The sequence below is a fragment of the Ctenopharyngodon idella genome, chromosome 1 (genome assembly GCF_019924925.1).
Source record: "Ctenopharyngodon idella isolate HZGC_01 chromosome 1, HZGC01, whole genome shotgun sequence".
In the NCBI taxonomy this organism is placed as follows: domain Eukaryota; kingdom Metazoa; phylum Chordata; class Actinopteri; order Cypriniformes; family Xenocyprididae; genus Ctenopharyngodon; species Ctenopharyngodon idella.
The window spans coordinates 38,681,287-38,704,042 of record NC_067220.1 but is presented as its reverse complement, the minus strand read 5'-3'; the positions used below and the strand labels follow the sequence as shown (position 1 = coordinate 38,704,042).

Sequence of the window (22,756 nt, the reverse complement as noted above, 5' to 3'; positions counted from 1 at the left end):
CCTTGCTTCAGTTCTCGAGCACGCGCTAAGCAGTGTTGCCAGGTTCGCGGATTTTTTTTTTTTTTTTTGGTTTTTTTTTGGCTACTTATATAATGTACCGCGGCCGCCAAATGTTTAACTGTAGACAAAGAAAAACGAAAATACATTATTTTACTAATGTGTGTTGATCCTTGGAATGAATATCTGGCAACCTAAAGACCGCTGAAGGAGCAAGTCAAATAGAAATAGAGAATTTTAAAAACGTTTATTTTAAGTCCCTTTATGGGAATCCCGCAGGAAACTGGGCTACTTTTCATTCCTTTTGGGTGGGTTTAGAGACGACTTTGGGCTGGAAATGTGGGACCTAGTGAAAGGATTTAAATATAGAACGCGGATGCTCTAGTCTATTCTGGATCTTAGGAGACCACGGAATTAGTCTGGAGGAGCTGAACACGCAGCGACAGGTGGGTCCTGGGAAGAAGGAATAGGATAGAGCATTAAAAAAAATTATGTAAGTATGAATAATTATTTAGATATGTAAGTATATGTGAACAATTAGAAAAGAGCAAAAACAAGGAAGAAATTGATTAAAAATAAACCATGACTGCATAACAGCAAAAGTAGGTGGCGATATGCACACAGGATGCAACGCGCCAAAAAAACAGAAGAAGAAGTAGAAGAAATGTGGGACCTGGCAACCCTGGCGCTGAGAAGCTTGTGTGCACGCGCAGTCTGTCATTCGCGATACATCCGCCATGGCTTTCGTCACGCGCCAGACCATCAGGACCCTCTCAACTTCTGCAGCATTACATGCTGCAATTAAACATGTCACTATTATCGGAGGCGGACTGATGGGTGCTGGCATTGCACAGGTAACGAGAAATTAATATGGCTGCATTAATTTGCAACGAGCTTGCGTATTGCCATTTAGGCTACAAGCTAAGTGCTATCACACAGTTAATAAAACAAGATTATTCTTTAATAGTTTCATGCTGCATGTAGTTGCATTGCGGTAATCAGAATGTGTCAATGAATCGTGGCCAGTTTGTTGCAAACTTCTCCCACCGTGTTGCGACTGTCTTTCAGAGTGACCTTTCACCCACTTAAGTTTTCCAGCATATATATAAGGTTAATGCTTATTGCATTCCTATCGATTTTGTTTATAAAGCACATATATCGAATGTGAATAATATCTATATTGCATATTGAAATTCCTTGAAAAAGGGATAATTTAACTCAAAAATGATAATTGTCATTATTTATTCACCCATAAGTCATAACACAAAAGAAGACATTTTGAAGAATGTTGATAACCAAACTATTTCTGTAACCAATGACTTTGATTGTGTACGGGCATCATTATGTCTTCTTTTACTGGATGTTCCACAAAAGTAACGAAGTCATAATACAGTTTTTGGAAAGACGTGCATGGAAGCTTGTTTCCGCCACCAGGGGCGGTATTACCATTTTGGCGGCTCTAAGCAAATCAGGCCTCCTTCACAACACAACAGTAATTTTGAACAGAATTGAGTGAGACATTAAAAAATGGATTTATTTTACTTTGAACTGGATAACAGCAGCCAACAATTTGCCTCTTACTCCTTTCAGCTATAAGATATAGTACACCTTCGTGTTTTCATCAGAAGTCTTGTTTTTGTCTATTGTCTTTCATATTCAAAATTATACAGGATCATTTTAGCTATGATCAATTAACCCTCTTGGTTTTAGCTTGAGCAAAAGTCTTCTTTTTCCAAATCATTTCAGTCTGTCTTCTAGTTCATAAAGGTTTGCATAACTGCAATGTGATTAGCTGTTTCTTTTAAGTGACTGGATCCACAAGTAAAATCCACCACTACATGAAAATATGCTTCCACTTTTAAAGAGCTTACAATAAAGGTAGATACATTACACATTGCGTACACAAGTTATAATCACCACTGCCGTTATGGCGAATTCAGTTTCCTATCGATTCCCCGTTTCGATTCCGACAAGGTAAATAAATAAATGGAAAAGTCAAACATTTAGATATATCAAACATATTTATATTGTGTCTTTTTGTACAACATTTTGTAGTAGCACAAATTGATACAACAGCAAAGTGCAAGAAATCAAATGTAGGATAACACTGCATATAGTTTTCTTTTTATAAAAAATATATAGATTAATCCTTATTAAAGTTACAGAAGTTATTCAGTCAAGATCAGTGACTTTACAAGGATATTTGACAATTTTCTGTGCATTTGGCCGTTCAAGCGCAAGATAACTCAATTGAATTCAGTATTTGCGCATTATATGAGAGGCAAGTGGCATCTTTTTGTGCTTAAATAGTTGAATATCACATTAATTGCGCACACAAGAATCGATAAGTTGAATAGAAATGTTAATTTTATAACAAGTATCCGATTCCTGACCTTAAGTATGCTATTCCAGAATTGGAATTCGATTCCCAACCATATAGCTGCCGGCAAATGTACAGTCAGTGACGATGTGGGCATACTTTGTTCAGTGTGCGACCTTTCTGGGTCTTCCGCCTCATCAGATGTTTCATTTTGTTTTTTCTTCGAAAAAGAAATCGTAAGCTTTGGCAAACTTTCAGCATTGGATTTCTTCTCTTTAATTTCCTTTATTTTTTGAGTTCCGCTTGGATATGTGTGCTTCATGGTTGTTTCTGTCTACTTATCCAGTCCGCCCGTAAATAAATTATATCAAAAGGAGTCACGAATTGAGGTAACTGCTTTTGGCCAGCAGGGGGCCCTACACATTTGCGTGGTGGTTAACAATGCTACTTTTCGCCGCGGAATAAAAAAATATAAAAGCTAGCTGTGACTTTTTAGCTCACAATTCTGACTTTTTTTCTCGCAATTGACTGTTCGCAAAGGCCCGCCTCCTTTAGTTACTGTTGCTATGTCCGACAAGCCATGCCGCTCTCACGCCACACATCAAGTTCTCACAGTGAAAAATACATCGCGGAGCAAAGAGGACACTGACAATGTATCGACAGACAAGACAGAGCAGGTTACTTTTGATGAAACAAAGTCTCAAATTTCAAATGTTGTCATTTTTAAAGAAATTTAATACCATTTTAATGTGTTAATCTGTAGCGCCTCAGATCAAGCGGCTCATGAACCGATCATCTCTTCTTACTAGTTAACTTATATCATCAAATAAACATAAATGAACCACAATTTAACCACAGAAAGACGCCAGTACACATCATTTTTCAAGTTCAAGTCCACCAACTGCTTTGTCAGACAAAATGGCGGATTTGGCGTTATGATTGGTTAGGTTGCCTGTCAATCTTGTAATTCTGACCTTTTTCTCAGAATTTTGATATAAACCCGCAATTACAAGATATAAAGTCCAAACTGAGAGATATAAACTCATAATTTTGACTTTTTTCTTCAGAATTGTGAGATACAAATTCGTAATTGCGCATTATAAAGTGTGAATTGCGAGATATAAACTAGTAATTGTGAGCTGACTTTTTTTCTCAGATTTGCATATTACGAGTTATAAACTCCCAATTTTTTGTAAAAAAGTGAATTGTGAGATAAAAAGGCACAATTACCTGGAAACATGCTTCCATAGACGTGAGGGCGAGTAAATGACAGATTGTTTGTTTTTAGGTGAACTATTCCATTAATTTTCAGTGTTTCCTATTAAACTGAACCCTGAATGCATTTCGAATTTTCGCCGTCTACATCACAACAACTGAACTCTGTGTGGTGATGTCAACAATTGCATCATGCTCTTAATGTTTCAGGTTGCTGCATCCACAGGACATTCAGTGGTGTTGGTGGACACATCTGAGGACATACTGAAGAAATCTACAAAGGGTATTGAGGCTAGTCTGAAGAGAGTGGCAAAGAAGAAGTTTGCAGAAAAACCTGAGGTTAGTTTGACAGCACCGAAATAAACTAAAGTCCCAAAGCTGTTGATTTCATGACTGATGGTGCTGTTCATTAAATCATTGAAAGATAACTGTGACTCACTCTCTAGGATGGAGAAGCATTTGTTCAGAAAGTCCTGAAGAATGTCTCTATAAGCACAGATGCTGCATCTGTAGTTCAGGACACCGATCTTGTGGTGGAGGCTATTGTGGAAAACCTCAAAGTCAAACAACATCTGTTTGGAGCTCTGGACAAAGTGGCCCCAGAGTAAGAATCATCGTCTTCTCTTCAATTTCTCAGTTAAAGTATTAATAGGAAACAAAATAGGGTACAACAGGGTTAAAAATCTGCACATTTGGTTTCATTTTCCTCTAAACCACTAGATGGCACAAACTCACTTCATTATTTTCACTATGCACATGGAAATTTGGCTGATTCAGTGCTAAGTTGATCAAATTTCTAATGTTTTTTAAAATGTTATGAATTTATGTAGCAAATGAGAAATGTTTTGAGACAGATATTTTGAGACAAAAGTCTTGCTAATGATTTCTGTTCAAGGTAATTAAATAAACAGTTTTGCAATATCTGAAGAATATGGAAAGTATGCTATTTGGTGTAAAAACATGATGATAAACAGTTGGTTAACTTCCATTTGTTGACATGACAGTTAAATTCAAATGGATTCAATTTAAATTCACCATATTTATAATGAAACCATCAAATTTAAAAATATGATAATCAGCATATAATAAAATATAATTGTAGGATGTCCTTCGAGCACTAAAAAAAGCTTTCAGAATTTATTTTTACATAATTTTTTTCTGTAGTTTTAAAATTAACAAATGGCAATGACAATATATGTATTGCTTAAAAGTAAAATTAAATTATTTTATTTATCAGAATAAACAGAATATGGTACAAACATGCTGCTGAAGTGATTGTTTTGAACAGTTATTAACTGATTTTATTAACGTATATTATGCCAGAAGAAAGAGCACAGCTATTTAGGAAATATGTTGACAACAGTCACTTCAGTCATCAGCGTTATACAAAAAAAATTGATGCCGAATGCAGAGATCCGCCAATCCGAATCTAGTATTCTGAAAAGCTGAGAAAATAAGAGCTTATGTTCAGTGATTAATTTTGGTGTAAATTGTGGCATCTTAATTTGAATACTTTCACAGTGCACTAAAAGTAAGGGTCTTCCTTGTTGCATGGTTTAGTGTTGTTGTATCAATCAGATGTTTGTGCTCTCTTCAGACGCACCATCTTCGCAAGCAACACGTCGTCCCTGCCGATCGCAGACATCGCCAGCTCCACGGCCAGATTAGATCGCTTTGGCGGTCTGCATTTTTTCAACCCCGTCCCAATGATGAAGCTGGTGGAGGTTTGGATTAAATTTACAATTCAGTCACTGCATAACCATCCACATTAATAAAAATGTCAATTTCTGTTCAAGATATTGAAGCTTGCATTGTATCTTGTTAACTGTATGACAGGTGATTAAAGCTCCAGCAACAAGCCAACAGACTTTTGACGCTCTCCTTGAGTTCAGCAAAGCTTTGGGGAAGCATCCTGTCTCATGCAAAGTAAGTATTCTGTAATCTTGTATCTGTAATACACACACACACACACACACACTCACAAGACACTTTAGGTCTACCACGCTAGTATCAGGTTGTTGGACCCCCTTTTGCCTTTACAACTGCCTTAATTCTTCGTGGCACAGATTGAACAAGGTGCTGGAAACATTCCTCAGAGATTTTGGTCCATATTGACATGATGGCATCACACAGTTGCTGCAGATTAGTCAGCTGCATGTCCATGATGCGAATCTCCCACTCCACCACATCCCAAAGCTGCTCTATTGGGTTGGGATCTGGTGACTGTGGAGGACATTTGAGTATGGTGAAGTTACTTGCATTTTAGAAAACAAAAACAAAGCCGGAGCAGAATATTTCTTAGCAACACACAGAGGGGTTTTGTTCCTGAATTAATCTGTGTTTTTGAATGAATCGTCTGATAAAGTGATTCAATGACCTGTTCATACAGACCGTCATTTGCTTTGTCCGTAAATGAATAAGCATTTTGAATGAATCATTTGAAAGAATGACTCCAATGACTCACTCATTAATCTGTTCTTCTTTACTATTCAAAATTGTAATCATTTTAAAATAAATAAATATAGCATTACTTACGCAATTGTGATATCTTGTTTGTTTATGTTATAATAATTCATTAGATTATTACTTATGATTGTTTGGATCATTTTATTATATAGTTTATAAATATAATATGAATAAACTAGAAAATAATTTAAGATGAATATAGAAAATGTGCTTTCCAAAAAAGAAAAGACTGAAGTACAATGACTGAATGTTGTCAATAATAGTAAATTAAAACATAAACTATAAGTTTTTAAAGACTTCTGGAATATATTACTTCAGGCCATGAATCTGTGAGCCTAGTCTTTTAATCCAGTCATAATGAAATTTGAAATGTCTCGGAAAATGATCTCTGAAAAAGAGTGGGAACCCAGTCATAAAGGGATGGACATGGTCAGCAACAATACTCAGGTCGGCTGTGGTGTTTAAATGATGATCAATTGGTACTAAGGGGCCCAAAGTGTGTCAAGAAAATATCCAGCACACCACCAGCAGCCTGAACCCTTGATACAAGGCAGGATGGAACAATGTTTTCATATTGTTTACGCCAAATTCTGACCCTACCATCTGAATGTCGCAGCAGAAATAGAGACTCATTCGATCAGGCAACATTTTTCTGAATTTGGTGAGCCCGTGCGAATTGTAGCTTCAGGTTCGTGTTGCGGTTAGATATTTGAAGATTTGAAAAAGTCCCTCAACTTTCGGATGCTGTCTCCTCTCAGGACACTCCAGGTTTCATAGTGAATCGTCTGCTGGTTCCTTACATGGTGGAGGCCATTCGACTACATGAGAGAGGTACGTGTGTAAAGCAGTCAAGGGTGATGAACAGATACCAAAACTTTTTTGTTATTTCATAATGCTGTATATTTTTCCCAGGTCACGGTTCCAAGGAAGACATTGATGTGGCGATGAAGCTTGGAGCTGGTTATCCCATGGGGCCGTTTGAGCTTCTGGACTATGTTGGCTTGGACACTGCGAAGTTTATAATTGACGGTGAGCATTTTTAATTGAGTATAGCCAGTTTTAATGTAATAGTATTGTGTTGATTTTTATAACTCTGGGTTTGTGTAGGTTGGCATGCGATGGACCCCGATAGCCCCCTGTTTGCCCCCAGTCCCCTGCTCAACAAACTGGTGTCAGAGGGCAAGCTGGGTAAGAAAACCGGCGAGGGATTCTACAAACACAAGTAACAAGTGAAGATTACCAGCCTTTCACCTTACGAAATGCACTGGACTGAGCCACTAGTCCTCAAAAGACTGAGTTGCACCAATGTTAATGTATATAGTCAGGAATGAAACCTAATTAGAGTGATCAGATGCACCAGTTTTCCCAGGGAAGTCCTGTATTAAATTCTGGACCACCTGCAAATCTATCAGGACATAAAAGGTCTATAAGACAGCAATGTCTTCCACTACATCTTGTGCCTTGCTAAAATACTTGTGTTTATAAACTTTGAATGAGTGTCGAAAATTAAAAGGTTTGAAAATGTCTTTCCATGCGTTTTGTAATTACTGCATTCATTGTAATATATACACATCATTTGATATTAGCAGGAAGACAAGCCTTTATAGTCTTAGTGAGACTGGGGAGTTATTTTGTTTATTATTGTCAGTCATTATTGAGCACTGGAACTTCCTCATAATACAACATTCAGCCACTAGAGGTCGTCTAAACCTAAAAAACAGAACTAAACAGCTAAACAGAAAATGTAGCCTTCCAAAAAGCAATTATCAATGAATTCACAAAATTAAAAAAAATATATAAATAAAATATTAAACCAAAGGACGTTTATTTTAAAGACAGCACAAGCACACTATTCAGGCAAAAATGAGTAGATTTTAATGTCCAAATACAGTTTGTAGCCACTGTATGCACATGATTCACAGTAATAGAGAATTCGCATTAAAAAAATCAAGCATTTTAGTTGAAGCTATAAATAATTAAAATAACATGTTTATTAACATGATTTGTGCTGTATATTAACTTTTGGTACTTCTGAAAGTTGGTTTGCTGATTTTCTTTTTATGAAACAATCTGACTTCTGAGTTTCTTATGTTACATAAGGGACTAAAGTGAACTCAGATGCTCTTTCTGTGGACTCACATCACATTCTGCTGTCGAAGACATGTAAGAACTTTGCCTTCTGAAGCATTCATTAATATATTTTCAGTTCTTAACTCTGCAATACATAAAAAGGTGTATTTATATTAGACATGTCATTCCAGTTGTTGCAAACTTCCTTGGACTAAAAAAAAAAAAAAAAAAAAAAATCACTGAAGGCAGGCCTGCAGTAGGGTTTTTTGTGGAAGTTGTGAGCATTTATCATCAATATTATTCAGAAATTTCAAATGGAGCTATGAAAATATTCAAAACATTTACTTTTATTATTATGTAAATCTACCTCTCTAATTTTAGAGTCCAGAATAACTACAATGTTATGATAAACATCTTCATACAATGACTACAAACACTTTAAAATGTATATTTTTTTTTAATCTAACTGCATTTGATGAAATATTAGTGCAGCTGCAAAGAAATGATTTCCTAGCTTTTCAACTCACTTTTTTCCCGGACGTTGAGGCCTTCCTGGGAGTTCCGCCGTCTGAATACTTTATGGGAACTGTTGAGAGTTTCCTACTACAGGGTTTTCCATTTCAAACAGCCGTTTTTGTCTCATTTCTCTGGCTTCCATGTTGTGGTGAGATTGTTCTGACCGATGAGGCTGCTGGTCAGCTTGTGTTTGAGGTTCTGGCAGACCGCCATTACACTGATGCCCACGGAAGAGGAGACCGAGCAGCTCGAGTGAGTACAAGACATCACACCGACATCACGACAGAGGAATGAGCGGTTATAAACTGCACATCTATATATTATGTTCGGGACTAAGAGATATCAAAGCTCAGAGCACCGTTGAGCAGAACTTTTTAGCTTCTTAAACTTTGGTTAAAGTTAATTAGCCTATTGTATTTTTAGAGGGCTGTCAAAATAACGCGTTAATTTCTGCGAATAATAGGACTCTTTTCAGTTCAAATATTTTAAATAAACCGTCTTTATGTTGTTTCTACATTAATTTGGCGCTTCATTGTTAAATTATACACATTTTAATGTCAGGTGTTGTCAAAATGTGCGATTAATTAGTCATTTTTAAATCGATTGACAGCACTATTTTTTATGTTAAATTAAATAGGCTATTCATATTTTCACAAAATTAGTTTGAGAACAAACATTAATTAGACCCAAATAGCCTACTATTCACACAAATATTAATAATATATAAATACAAACAGTTTTTATTGTATATGAATTGAAAATGAAAGTTAAAACCACATAGTTACTTTAAGATGTATATTATTTTGTTATTGTTGATGTTATAGAGCAATATTCTATAATGTACTACATCAAATAATGGACATTTTCTTTTTGGACCTGTGTGGTATTTAGGTTATTTCTAATGTCATATTACACTAACTTTATTTTAACACTTATATTTAAACCGAAAATGCCGCATCCAGCGTTTAGTCGTTGTAAAATGCTTTTTGCCTTGAATAAATGTATTTATCAGATCAGATTTAGATTCATTTATCAGATTAATATGACTACTACATGAGAGTAGTAGGGCAATGAGGCAGGCATGTTTTTATTTCATCTTCGTCCAGTAGATGGCGCCCTACCATATACATTGTTCTTTATAGCCAGTTCAGTCGCTGTAACAAATATATCCCCAATGAGACCAAAAAACACTGCCAAACATGAGCACAACACCTACAGGAAAGCATCAAGACAGAACAAAATAGCATAATTGTGAATCATATAGGCTAAAATGATGAGCATTTTATTAAGAACTACACTTAAATATAATTCATTTATAAACCCATAACGGTTACATTGTAATGTAGCTGGTAATCATATTTAAGTTTGGGTTGGGAACTTACTACAAACACCAAATGTTCATAACTCAGATGGCGGCTTTTCATGCATAAGGTGGCACTGTAGTATTACAAACGTCGACAGCAACTTGGTGAGCTTTACTAATACTAAAAACATTTATGCAGAACATCTTACATACACAGTATGCTGTCATAGTGAATCTGCCATTGCATTCAACATGCCTACTGAAAGACTCTGCGATTAAAATCATGCTTTATATAATGTTACACCCCCAATTTGAGCAATTGTAAGGAGTATAATGAATGTCCATTTAATTTTCTTTAGCTTTATTGCAAATCATCCCTTATTATCATGTACTTAAGGCCGAATGAATATTCAAATGCATATTAAAATGAACACTAGCTGCATTTTATTTCTCGTTGATTTTAAGAAGCCTTTTGAAGTTTCCCCAGAGATCCACAGGATATAATGCTTCTTGCAGGACGTAGAAATGCACTCTCTACATATACAGAGGAAAATCTCAGTGTGTATAATAAAATAAACATACTGCAATCATTTTCAGTCAAAGATGCCTATTTATTTTCATAAAAAAAGACATGTTGAAACAGTTCGAATGTGAGCACTTGGAAGCAAAATGCTACACCAAGTTAACGATTCAAAATATGACAATGAATGTAAAAAAAACATCATCTGAAAATGCTAAAAGAGAATAATTAAAAAGAATAAAATGTGGAAATGTTTGCATGGAATAAACATGGTAAAAGACCACTCTATTACCTACCAGAGAGACAGAGGTACATTGCAATTAAAGAAAGACTGCCAAGTGCTGGGGTAAATATATATAGATATATATCTGCTTCATTTGACAATTTAGATCAATAAAATATAGGCCTCTGGGTACCTACTCTTTCACCTTTGTCCTAATGTTGCCTGCAAAAATACCAAGAAAAGTGACATCCAGACATCTCTTTTTAAAAAGTACACATTGAGCATTATTTTACATCTGCGCAAGTAGAGACTGAGAAGTCAATATCCGTTACAAATAGTTATCAAAAAGAAGACTTTCAAATGTTATTTCTGCAAGACGCTTCAACAAGAAAAATGGCTTTCCTGTCTCCAAGCTTATTTTCATATACCATTATATATATATATAAAATGATTAAAAAAAAAAAAAAATCACTTAAAATATACACCGAGAAATGAAAATAAAGAATAACAAAACAAAGCATTCAAAATAAACTTGAACCCAAGATGTTGAGGAGAAATCAAATCATCGACCCTTTTTGCACCAATGTGTCAAAATGCAAAACGCAACCTACGGAGACTGTTTCCAAGGGAACGTGTGATCCCTAAACTGTTGCGCTAGAACGTTGTGAGGCGTGTCGGGCCCCCGCGATGCTACATTTTACGGGGCACGAAAGGAAGTGAGGGAGTGACTTGGTGAACGCACAGAAGAGACATAGGTGCCAAATAACTTAGAATAACTTAGGAACAGGTGTAGGAACGTGTGTGTTTGTTTACATGTGGCCGTATGAACGCTTTATAAACGGTCGAGGAACATAATCAGTGCAACGCCTTCGGCTTCGGGAGTGAATTCAGGACAGAAAAACAAAAAAAGGAACGTTCAAACGAGTATTCACGGGTCTGCGTGAGGGCCTGTGTTGGTGATTGTCTGTTCTCAGTTCATCGTCTCTACAGCAGCGCCTGCAGCCGAGGAGCAGATTCAAGGACCGGGACCCTCTGGATATTCCGCAGGGGTCAAGAGGTGACGAAGGGGTGAAAGGTTGAGGAGTCTAGCAGGCTTCCATCTCTAAAAGGGGGCCTGTAGCTGCTGTCTTTGCTTTGCAAGAGGAAAAAGAAGTCCGTTTTCCTCCTGTGGAAAACAAATGGAGAGAAAAACGTGGTTAGATATTACAAAATTATATATATGTTAACACTTTAGTTTTCGATTCTCACTATTAACTAGTTGCTTATTAGCATGCATATTACTAGGATATTGGCTGTTTATTAGTACTTATAAAGCACATATTAATGCCTTATTCTGCATGACCTTATTCTACATCCCGTAATCCAACCCAATACCCAAACTTAACAACTACATTACTAACTATTAATAAGCAGTAATTAGGAGTTTACTGAGGCAAAAGTCATAGTTAATAGTTAGTTAATGATGAGAATTGGACCCTAATCTAAAGTGTAACCATATATACACATTTTAGATCTGCTGTTAGAACTGCAACAATTTAGGCATGTTACCATTTTATTATTTTATTTATAAATCAATATCATAATCAAAACGTCACAATCATGTTGGGAAGGTTACTTAGGGTAACTTGTAACCTATTACATTTCCAATTTAAAGGGTTAGTTCACCCAAAAATTAAAATTCTGTCATTAATTACTCACCCTCATGTCGTCCACACCTGTAAGACCTTCGTTCATCTTTAGAACACAAATTAAGATATTTTTGATAAAATCCGATGGCTCAGTGAGGCCTCCATTGACAGTTAATTTACACTCTCAATGCCCAGAAAGCTACTAAAGACGTATTTAAAACAGTTAATGTGACTACAGTGGTTCAACCTTAATGTTATGAAGCGAAGAGAATACTTTTTGTGAACCAAAAAAAACAAAATAACGACTTTATTCAACAATATCTAGTGATGGGCACTTTCAAAACACTGCTTCATGAAGCTTCAAAGCTTTACGAATCTTTTGTTTCGAATCGGTGGTTCGGAGCGTGAATCAAACTGCCAAAGTCACTTGAACCATTGAAATTTCTAAACACTTATGATGTAACAATGCCTTGTTTACTGAAATCACGTGACTTTCACGCTCCAACCCACTGATTCAAACAAGTGATTCGTAAAGATTCGAAGCTTCATGAAGCAGTGTTCTGAAATTGCCCATCACTGGATATTGTTGAATAAAGGCTTTTTTTTTCTTTTTCTTTTTTTTTTGGTGCACAAAAAGTATTCTCGTCGCTTCATAACATTAATGTCGAACCACTGTAGTCACATGAACAGTTTTAAATACGTCTTTAGTAGCTTTCTGGGCATCTGAAAATGTTAATTATCTTGCTGGCAATGCAGGCCTCACTGAGCCATTAGATTTTATCAAAAATGTTTTAATTTGTGTTCTGAAGATGAACGAAGGTTTTACGGGTTTAGAACGACATGAGGATGAGTAATTAATGACAGAATTTTCATTTTTGGGTGAACTAACCCTTTAAATAGTGTAACTATTTAGATTACTTCATATAATAATGTAACTGATTACATTTGATTACTTTCTAAATTTCTAACCAATGTTTTCAACTGTTAATCATTTTCAAACATTTAAACCGGGCAGGGTTAACCTTACAGTAGTACTCAACAGTATTTACTGTCTTCCAAAAATCCTTCATCACTTCAATTAAGATTATAATTCAATTTTAAAGCACAGCCAACACAAAATCAGACTTTAACACCTCATTTTACTTTGAAATTGTTCTGAGGTTAAATACAGATTTAAAATCATAACAAGAAATAGTTTTAATAGCCATGATACTGTTTTTGAAATCAAATGATGACAGGAAACACTGGCATCTAACAATGCCTTAAAAAACAGTTAATCTTAAAAAATAAAGCATATACATAAACCCAAATAGGAAATAAAACAGTTGGGTAACACTTTATTTTACAGTGTCACTGTTACATATGTTACATGTAGTTACTATAGTAATAACTATAAATTATGCATAACTACACGCAACTAACCCTAAACCAAACCCTAATCCTAAACCTATAGTAAGTACATGTAGTTACTTAATATTACTCAGTACTTAAATGTATAATTACAGTGTAACAAAGACACCTTAAAATAAAGTGTAACCAACAGTTGAATATTGAATAAGCATGTGCCCTAAACTCCTGAAACGTTGGTGTCTCATATTTTAGAGCAGTTAATGCAATTTAAGAAAGAAATCAATTAAACAAATTAATATTATTCAACATATCCTAGCTTTTTACAGAAAATATTCAGATGTAATCCCCCTTTGTAATCGTTAACATTGTCATAAGTAACTAATTAATTACACATTTTTTCTCAGTAACCGTAACTGATTACAGTTACATTTATTTTGTAATTAAATTACATAACTTCAATACATGTAACTAGTTACTCCCTAACACTGGTCACAATTCATAGTAACTGTACAATCTCAAGTACATTTTGTGCACGAATATTCTCTTTGACAACATACAAGAATTTAGCAAAATGCATTGTGATCAATTTAAGACCAATTTCTCATTTTTTTCGGTGCATTAACCAAGAATCTCATTCTAAACCCAAAGTTTTTCATCACAAACTGTTTGTCCAATCAGAATCCCTTTTGAGATGTGAAATATTAAATGTAACCGACTATTTTGGTCGACAAGCTGTATGGGGCTATTTCAGAAGTGCATCAAATGGAATTCCTGATCAAAGTGAGAAGCAGGAATACAGGAGCAAACCTCTGATGGATAGAGCGAAAGAGAGAGAGAGAGACGGATAAAATGCAAGACTAGTAGCGGGCTCCTCCCTGGAGCGGAGGTCGAACGCAACCTTTTTCTGCGAGATGTCAGTTTGGCTCCACAACTCCACCCTGGACCACTTTCACACATAAATACACTCGTACACCCATGTGGACGGCTTTACCACATGTGGATGAAAGGCAACTACTTTTCCAGGGAGATCTGACCCTGGTGCCGAACGAGGAGAGAGAAAGAGAGTCACAGAATAAAAGTGAGGGGGGGGACACTTTTATTTACCTCCCCTGCCCACCCTTTTCATCCCATGATCTCAAAGCTTCGCTGTGCCCTGTGCCCCCTTCCTGGAGAGCGTTTTCCTTCCCAGCCGCAGATGAAAAAGGCTGGCATACTTTCCTGCCTTTCCCCGCCAGCCTCCTGTTGGAAGGGGAGGGGGCGCTTCAGGGTGTTTGGAGAGGTTAGGACGGTGCCGTCGGGCCATGCTTTACAGTCCTCTCCGATACAAACGCAAGGATTCAAGAGCTACTTCCCATTTGCACTGTGGAATGTCGAGGCCCTGCTCGCAGGAAATGAAACGCTCCTCTGTATTCGAGGGCCAGCCTCTCTCCGTCCTTCTCTTCGGCTCGCTCTGCGGTAGTGAGGCTGTTCTTTGAAGTGTGGGAGGTTAAGATAACAGGCATGGCCCTGTGTCACTCAATTGGTCCGTTCACCTCCTGGGGCAAATCAAAAAAGCCTGCAGCTGGGACCAACACACCTCCTTCCCCCGGTCTAACCCTTCCCTTTCCCTAAAAACCAGAGAAGGTGGCTTGAAGTGGTCGGACAGCAGGAAAAAAATATTGTTCTGAAAAACTGGAGATAGTGGGCTGCGGTTTTAAGTTTGGTGAGTTCACTAGAAGGCAGCACTAACAGTTGGAAAGTTGCTTTAAAAAAAAAAAAAAAAAAAAAAAAATCTTGAGTATTCTTGGCTAATTTCCAGTAAAAATATCTAAAAATCCTTTAAATATATATTTTATGACTTTGAGTTGTTCAGAGAATGTATTAATGTTTTATCTTACTGCGCTGTAAAAAATGTTTCATTTTTTAAGTAAAAAAAAAACAAGTGAAAGCTTTTTTTTTTTTACTGTGTAGTAAGATAAAATACACTACAATACAATTGTTAATTTTCTTTTAAATATAGAGAAAAATAAAACAAAATCTATGTAAAATAAAATTGAGGAAAAACAAGACCTTTTAAAATTTGCTTCTAGAAAATGCATTTATTAAAAATACATTCTCTGAAGAAAAAAATAAAAATAAATAATCTCAAGTCAAGTAAATATAGTCATCTCAAGTAAATATATCCTGTTTCAGGGACAAAATTGTTTCAAAGTCAAAAAAGAAAAAGAAAAAATAAACTCATTAAGAACTAATTTTTTTCAGTGTGCCTATAAAAACAATGGAAGTCAAGGGTGAAAATGACAACAAAGGCCCTGTCCCAAACGGCACCCTAAACACTCGCAGTCTTCCTACGCACTTTTGTGATGTAACGTCGCTTTGACTGTCAGGAAGAAGTCTGCTGCGGAGCTCGCTTCAGTGCGGGCTCAGCAAAAGTGCGCATCAAGGGGGCATATTGACCGCAAAGGGGGGCGCTCGCGAGTACTTTCTGAAACCTAAAATGACAAATGGGACACCCTACGGACTAACGAACATGCGTACGCAGCAGCCATTGTAAGACCGAAAGTGCATTATAAAATGTGCCATTTGGGACAGGGCCAAAGGAAGTGCGAAGATTTGTACATCTTGAGTTTGACAGTATAAAGAGGACACAAAACCGTGCTGCCCTCTACAGGTCAGGTGGAGTATTACAAAGCAGATGTAGTGTGCTTGCTACGAACGTGGGCTCAGGGTCACAGAGAACGTTCAACTGTGTTACAAGTAACAGCAGCCAGATAAACTATGCATCCAGGCTTTGATGGGGCACCTAAAAAGCTCAATGCTGGTGTACAGCAACTGTTTCTACGGACACTTATGGCATATTTACCTGGTCACTATCCAGTCGTGAAAAGACCAGATGTAAATGCCCTCGGAAAAGCTTTCGAGACGAATTTTAATCCGATCACTCAAACCACTTCAGGAGGTGGTTAGAGACGAATTCCAGATGAAACTGGACAAGTGTAAATGCATCTGGTAAATTTTACTCCTCCTAATATGGCAAAAAAAATGTGTTAAGAGCGTGTTATAGGCTGAATAACATGTTATAGCCAGATATAACAGCGCTACTGCATCATGCATCTCCACAGATGAGTATCTCTTCAGCAAACCAAAGCACAAACTGCCGCAAATTAATTTGAAAGTAAGTTGCAGATACTCAACATACAATCACCTTCATTAAAGGCACAATATGTAATTTTCGCCACTAGAGGTCACTTATGTAAAACAAAGGTGTAGCTTGATGACGCCTTGATTTTGCGGAATCATGGGAGGTGTTGTCTTCACGTCTACAGCCGGTGAAAGAATCCGACAAGACAAGAAAGACACATGGCTCGAGAGCATGACCGCTTCCGCTTCTTCCAGTCATGCATATGTGAGGTAACACAGCGCTGTTTATCATATTAGATACATTTGTGTGTTGAAAGTTGTTATAGTGCTACTCTGTGCGTTCCCTCAGTGGCTACTATGAGAGTAGTAAGCTAGATCGATATTAGGCATGGTAAAACATGGTACTCGCTGTAAATCAATATTTAAACAATAAGACTTGCTGTGTTGAGCTATATAACAATGATTAGTTTTCTGTCTATGAATGTATCCAAACAGTTGCTCACCTGTCTGATATTTTAATCCAAAAATCTTACATATTGTGCATAAGTAGTGAGACTATATTATCTTACCAGTGCTGATGCTGCTCTCTCTCCTATTATGGTCTTTGGTGTTGAAATTAGCTGATGATAAATAAAATGCAGCGCATATCTTTTGGTTTCATTGACGTGAACTCTGTTAAATTTGCATATAGCACTGGAATTGAAGATCAGCTATATATATATATATATATATATATATATATATATATATATATATACATACACACACACACACACACACACACAGGTGCTGGTCATATAATTAGAATATCATCAAAAAGTTGATTTATTTCACTAATTCCATTCAAAAAGTGAAACTTGTATATTATATTCATTCATTACACACAGACTGATATATTTCAAATGTTTATTTTTTTTAAATTTTGATGATTATAACTGACAACTAAGGAAAATCCCAAATTCAGGATCTCAGAAAATTAGATTACTACTTAAGACCAATACACAGAAAGGATTTTTAGAAATCTTGTCCAACTGAAAAGTATGAACATGAAAAGTATGAGCATGTACAGCACTCAATACTTAGTTGGGGCTCCTTTTGCCTGAATTACTGCAGCAATGCGGCGTGGCATGGAGTCGATCAGTCTGTGGCACTGCTCAGGTGTTATAAGAGCCCAGGTTGCTCTGATAGTGGCCTTCAGCTCTTCTGCATTGTTGGGTCTGGCATATCGCATCTTCCTCTTCACAATACCCCATAGATTTTCTATGGGGTTAAGGTCAGGCGAGTTTGCTGGGACAGGGATACCATGGTCCTTAAACCAGGTACTGGTAGCTTTGGCACTGTGTGCAGGTGCCAAGTCCTGTTGGAAAATGAAATCTGCATCTCCATAAAGTTGGTCAGCAGCAGGAAGCATGAAGTGCTCTAAAACTTCCTGGTATACGGCTGCATTGACCTTGGACCTCAGAAAACACAGTGGACCAACACCAGCAGATGACATGGCACCCCAAACCATCACTGACTGTGGAAACTTTACACTGGACCTCAAGCAACGTGGATTGTGTGCCTCTCCTCTCTTCCTCCAGACTCTGGGTCCCTGATTTCCAAAGGAAATGCTAAATTTACTTTCGTCAGAGAACATAACTTTGGACCACTCAGCAGCAGTCCAGTCCTTTTTGTCTTTAGCCCAGGCGAGACGCTTCTGACGCTGTCTGTTGTTCAAGAGTGGCTTGACACAAGGAATGCGACAGCTGAAACCCATGTCTTGCATACATCTGTGCGTAGTGGTTCTTGAAGCACTGACTCCAGCTGCAGTCCACTCTTTGTGAATCTCCCCCACATTTTTGAATGGGTTTTGTTTCACAATCCTCTCCATGGTGCGGTTATCCCTATTGCTTGTACACTTTTTTCTACCACATCTTCTCCTTCCCTTCGCCTCTCTATTAATGTGCTTGGACACAGAGCTCTGTGAACAGCCAGCCTCTTTTGCAATGACCTTTTGTGTCTTGCCCTCCTTGTGAAAGGTGTCAGTGATCGTCTTTTGGACAACTGTCAAGTCAGCAGTCTTCCCCATGATTGTGTAGCCTACAGAACTAGACCGAGAGACCATTTAAAGGCCTTTGCAGGTGTTTTGAGTTAATTAGCTGATTAGAGTGTGGCACCAGGTGTCTTCAATATTGAACCTTTTCACAATATTCTAATTTTCTGAGATACTGAATTTGGGATTTTCCTTAGTTGTCAGTATTAATCATCAAAATTAAAAGAAATAAACATTTGAAATATATCAGTCTGTGTGTAATGAATGAATATAATATACAAGTTTCACTTTTTGAATGGAATTAGTGAAATAAATCAACTTTTTGATGATATTCTAATTATATGACCAGCACCTGTGTGTGTATATATTATATATATATATATATATATATATATATAATCGTTTTGCAGAGACACATTTATGCAGCCAAGTTTAAATCGAACCGGTTTAATAAATCAGATAGCTATCCAATCAGTCAAAACACATGTGACCAGGTGTAAACAGGCCTTTAGCTGTACATGAGGAATTGGAGAAGGTTCAAAGCTTCACAACGAAACACTGGCAGGGAAAGAGTATGGACGAAGAGCTCAAATCTGGGTTGTGTTAAGCCTAGTCAGCTGAAAAGGTCCATTTTCACACCAAACTGACTTTGGACCAGTGACCTTGTGTTGTAGCACTTGGCTTCGTTTCTGGTTTGGCAGCGTCCTTCAAGGAGTCCATAAAAATTCAACAGGCACTATAACCAATGATATGCTAGGAGGAGGACGGGTTCAAAAAACCCCGGCCTGAGTAATAAAAACAGCACCTGGATGAAAAATCTGATTTAAACAAACCACTTCGTTCAGTCAGCACTTCCTTTGGCCCTGAGACAGTAACATTAAAGAGGGGAAAAACTCCTACACAATTACGTCTGTATAACTGCAAACCAACCGTGGCTGGGGCCTTTCTCCTGCGATCTCTCTGAAAAGGCAGAGCAAAGAATGTTCACCTCAATAAAACCCTTAAAACAAGAAAAAACATCAGGTGAAGGTAGGGGACACGAGAAGGGCGAAGGCTTGAGTGGGGTCTGCCCACATCTGAGGAGCGGTGGGATGGGAGCCCGGGAACTACGTGCTCCTGCAAAGCCTGAGCTGCAAGCCAGGGCGGCACTATCAAAGAGCAGCACAATGACTGCTCCCCTCCACCGCCCGGCCGCTTCAAAGGCCTCGCCACCGCTCGCAGTCAGCAGCGGGAGGGAGGGAGGGATGGGGGAAGAGGAGCGGGGGTTCCGCCTGCTTTCACAATAGGAGCCAGATTTACTCCCTAGGAGAGGAACTCCAGAAAAGAGCAGCCGACGGCTGGGGCGTGAAAAAGCAAGAACGAGGGGAGAGGAAACGTAGTAGACGCCACATAGTTTACTGAATCCTCTGCTGCTTGCCGTGCTACAGTAGGTCTACATCTGGACACATGTGAAACCATCCAAAGATCTAAACCAAAGATCTGATGGGGGTGATTTGCTTTTTGCATATCGAATTCAACAATTTCTACAAGTTTGTTCCTTGCACCTACATTTAGGCAAAACTCCAAGACTCTTTTTATAGCGCTGCAGTGTTTCTTGGCAGCCATTCATGGAAGGAAACCTCTGGGTTTCCGCTGCCCTAAGTAATATTAATCAGTTTATCGTAAGTGACTCATACTGTCATACTCGAGGGTTAAGTGTCATGCAGAATTGAATTGAGAACTCATTTTAAATTCAATTCAGGTAGGAAACAGAATGCAGTATTGTAGATCCAGTCTGAATGAGGAAGAACACAAATTAACTGAAATAATCTTCTTTCTTTTTTTTTTTTTTTTACTAGAAACAAAGTATGTCAACACAAAGTCTTGTCTGAAAGTTTTGAAAAAAGATAGATGGATAGATAAATTAATTGAAATTGTTTGAGAGTTTAAAGTCCCCATGAAATCAGAATGGAAGTTTTTTGGCTTTTAGTATGAATATATTAGTTATCTGTAAGCTAGTGTGTTCCAAAACAATGTCAAAATTCGCATTTAGAAGATATAAGCATTCAAAACTCAGTCTCTCACTTCCGTCCAATATGAATCAATGATTTTGATGACATCATGCTGCACTTCAGCTTCTCATCAGATTTTTTGTCCAATCAAATGCTCTCTAGGATCTAAAGCGTTCCGCCCCCTACATTATAAATAGACACTAAAGCTGCGGCTAAAATCGGTCACTTGTTCACACATTTACTATTTTTTACATGGTAATTGGCACATAGTGCACTATATAGGGGATCGGGAATGATTCAGACTGTACATATGCTTTCCACTGGGGCGAATAAAGTCTGGTTTAGCATTAGTGTCACGCGAACCACAGCACACACACAGTCTGCTCTGGTCCAGAGAGACAACAGCACAGAGCGGATCATATGTGTGAGTCAGTGCATACCAAAAAACACATCGGACCCATTTGAATTCTGCACAGAATGTTATATTTTAAAGCGATATGGAGAAGTTTAGGAGGAGAAGCGGCTTTACTAAGCGCAACAGCTCAGGCTGAGTTGAGATTTAAATGAAACGCTATTGGCTATTTTAAAAAAGGGGAGGAGCTGTTCGATATGACCCTGTCTTCCTGGTTCAGTGGAGATTACGTCAACACATTGAATAATACTGCGCGTTTTAAGGCAGTTCAGTGGGCCTTTAAGAACTGTTGAAATTTGAATGTTTATAAGCCATACAAACAGGAGTTGGAAATGACCTCTAAAATTTGTATTGTTTATATATTTCATCATACTTGATAAATTACGATTTGTGGAGTAAGGTGGAACACTTTCGCATTTCCCAGAGTAAATTCAGAAAAATCCCTGTACTTGTCAGTTGAATTCAAATTTCAGTTCAACTTCCTGTGCATGGTGTGGCCAATTAAATTCAAATTTACACTCATTGACTGAAAGGGAAACAATTCTTTGAATTCTGCCCAACTCAAGGTACATGTTTTTACCAGGTCCAGTTGAGGTCCAAACCTTTCCAATCCAAAAACTTCTGGTAAAGCAACTCAAGGTACTCAGTTCCAGCTTACTATAAATTGAAAGGATTTTTAGGCACAAAGAGTATCAGTTATTCTGCCATTCATTGGCTTGAGGCAGAGTGGACATTAAGAAGAGAGACAAGGCGCTCTCATCAGCACACAAGGGACTTTTAGTTTCTCCCTCTCATGTCTTTTCATCAAAGGCTGACATCTGACTTCTGGCCTCACTCATCACAGACAGAGCTGGGCAAAGACGACCCAATTCGGGCACAGCTGTCCAGCAGCACTTGCTTCACAGAACAGGCTATGAACTCCAAAGTGGCCAGTACCTCCAACGGCTTCCCACACTGCTCCACTATTGTCAACCTCTGGAACACTGGAAGCTTTCAAACCTTCAGCCGACCACTCCCAATAGTACGGTAAGCCTCATATAGGGCTTGCCAATAACATCAAACTTGAATGAGAATGGAGTCGCTATAAAAATCAAAAGTGAAACGCAGCAGAACAGTCAGCGTAACACAGAGTCAATGTCCAGGTGGCAACAAAGCAGCAAGTTGAAATGTGCCAGACTGTGGTGACTCACAACCTTGGCTTCTTTGAATGACTAAGACTACATCTTCAGAGCCAGATTCCATTAAAAGACCACCATTGTTACACGGCTTTCCCCATTCCCAATGAAAAAAAAAAAAAAGCACAGTGGCAAAAAGTAACAGCCCTGAGGGCATGTATGCCCCAGCTCAGATAACAATCTCAAAGCCTGCAAATCACAAGGGTTAGTCAGACAAAAGCTCTCACAGCTAAATCTGAGAAACAGACACAGTTGAGAACAAGAAGAGGATGTGGAAATGTTGTACGAGCAGGAAAAGTGGGATGTGTAAGGAAGAAAATTCTATAACCTAAAATTACTCGAATGTACATTTTTATTTCAAGTCAGAGTTAAGGATTATGTGTCATAAGGCATCTAAAAAAAGACCAAACCTGTCCTT

General features: G+C 37.7%; 2 protein-coding genes across 5 annotated transcripts in view; one reads left to right on the top strand and one right to left on the bottom strand.

Annotated features, from left to right (window-relative positions):
- The first annotated feature begins 674 nt into the window (after positions 1-674).
- Positions 675-7,524, top strand: hadh (hydroxyacyl-CoA dehydrogenase). The gene is made up of 8 exons (XM_051899518.1): positions 675-851; positions 3,743-3,871; positions 3,979-4,136; positions 5,130-5,256; positions 5,369-5,458; positions 6,757-6,829; positions 6,911-7,027; positions 7,106-7,524. Exons 1-8 carry the CDS (start codon positions 735-737, stop codon positions 7,222-7,224), a joined length of 930 nt encoding a protein of 309 aa, XP_051755478.1. The 5' UTR covers positions 675-734; the 3' UTR covers positions 7,225-7,524.
- A 2,953-nt stretch (positions 7,525-10,477) lies between these two features.
- lef1 (lymphoid enhancer-binding factor 1) overlaps positions 10,478-22,756 on the bottom strand; it is a 51,360-nt gene continuing 39,081 nt past the window's right edge. For 2 of the 4 annotated variants that reach the window (XM_051901426.1, XM_051901435.1), the window contains exon 10: positions 10,478-11,795. In XM_051901426.1, the coding sequence (XP_051757386.1) occupies positions 11,716-11,795 (80 nt within the window). In that variant the 3' untranslated portion in view covers positions 10,478-11,715. The remainder of the gene's footprint in view (positions 11,796-22,756) is intronic. The other 2 variants (XM_051901444.1, XM_051901455.1) reach the window with 1 other exon arrangement.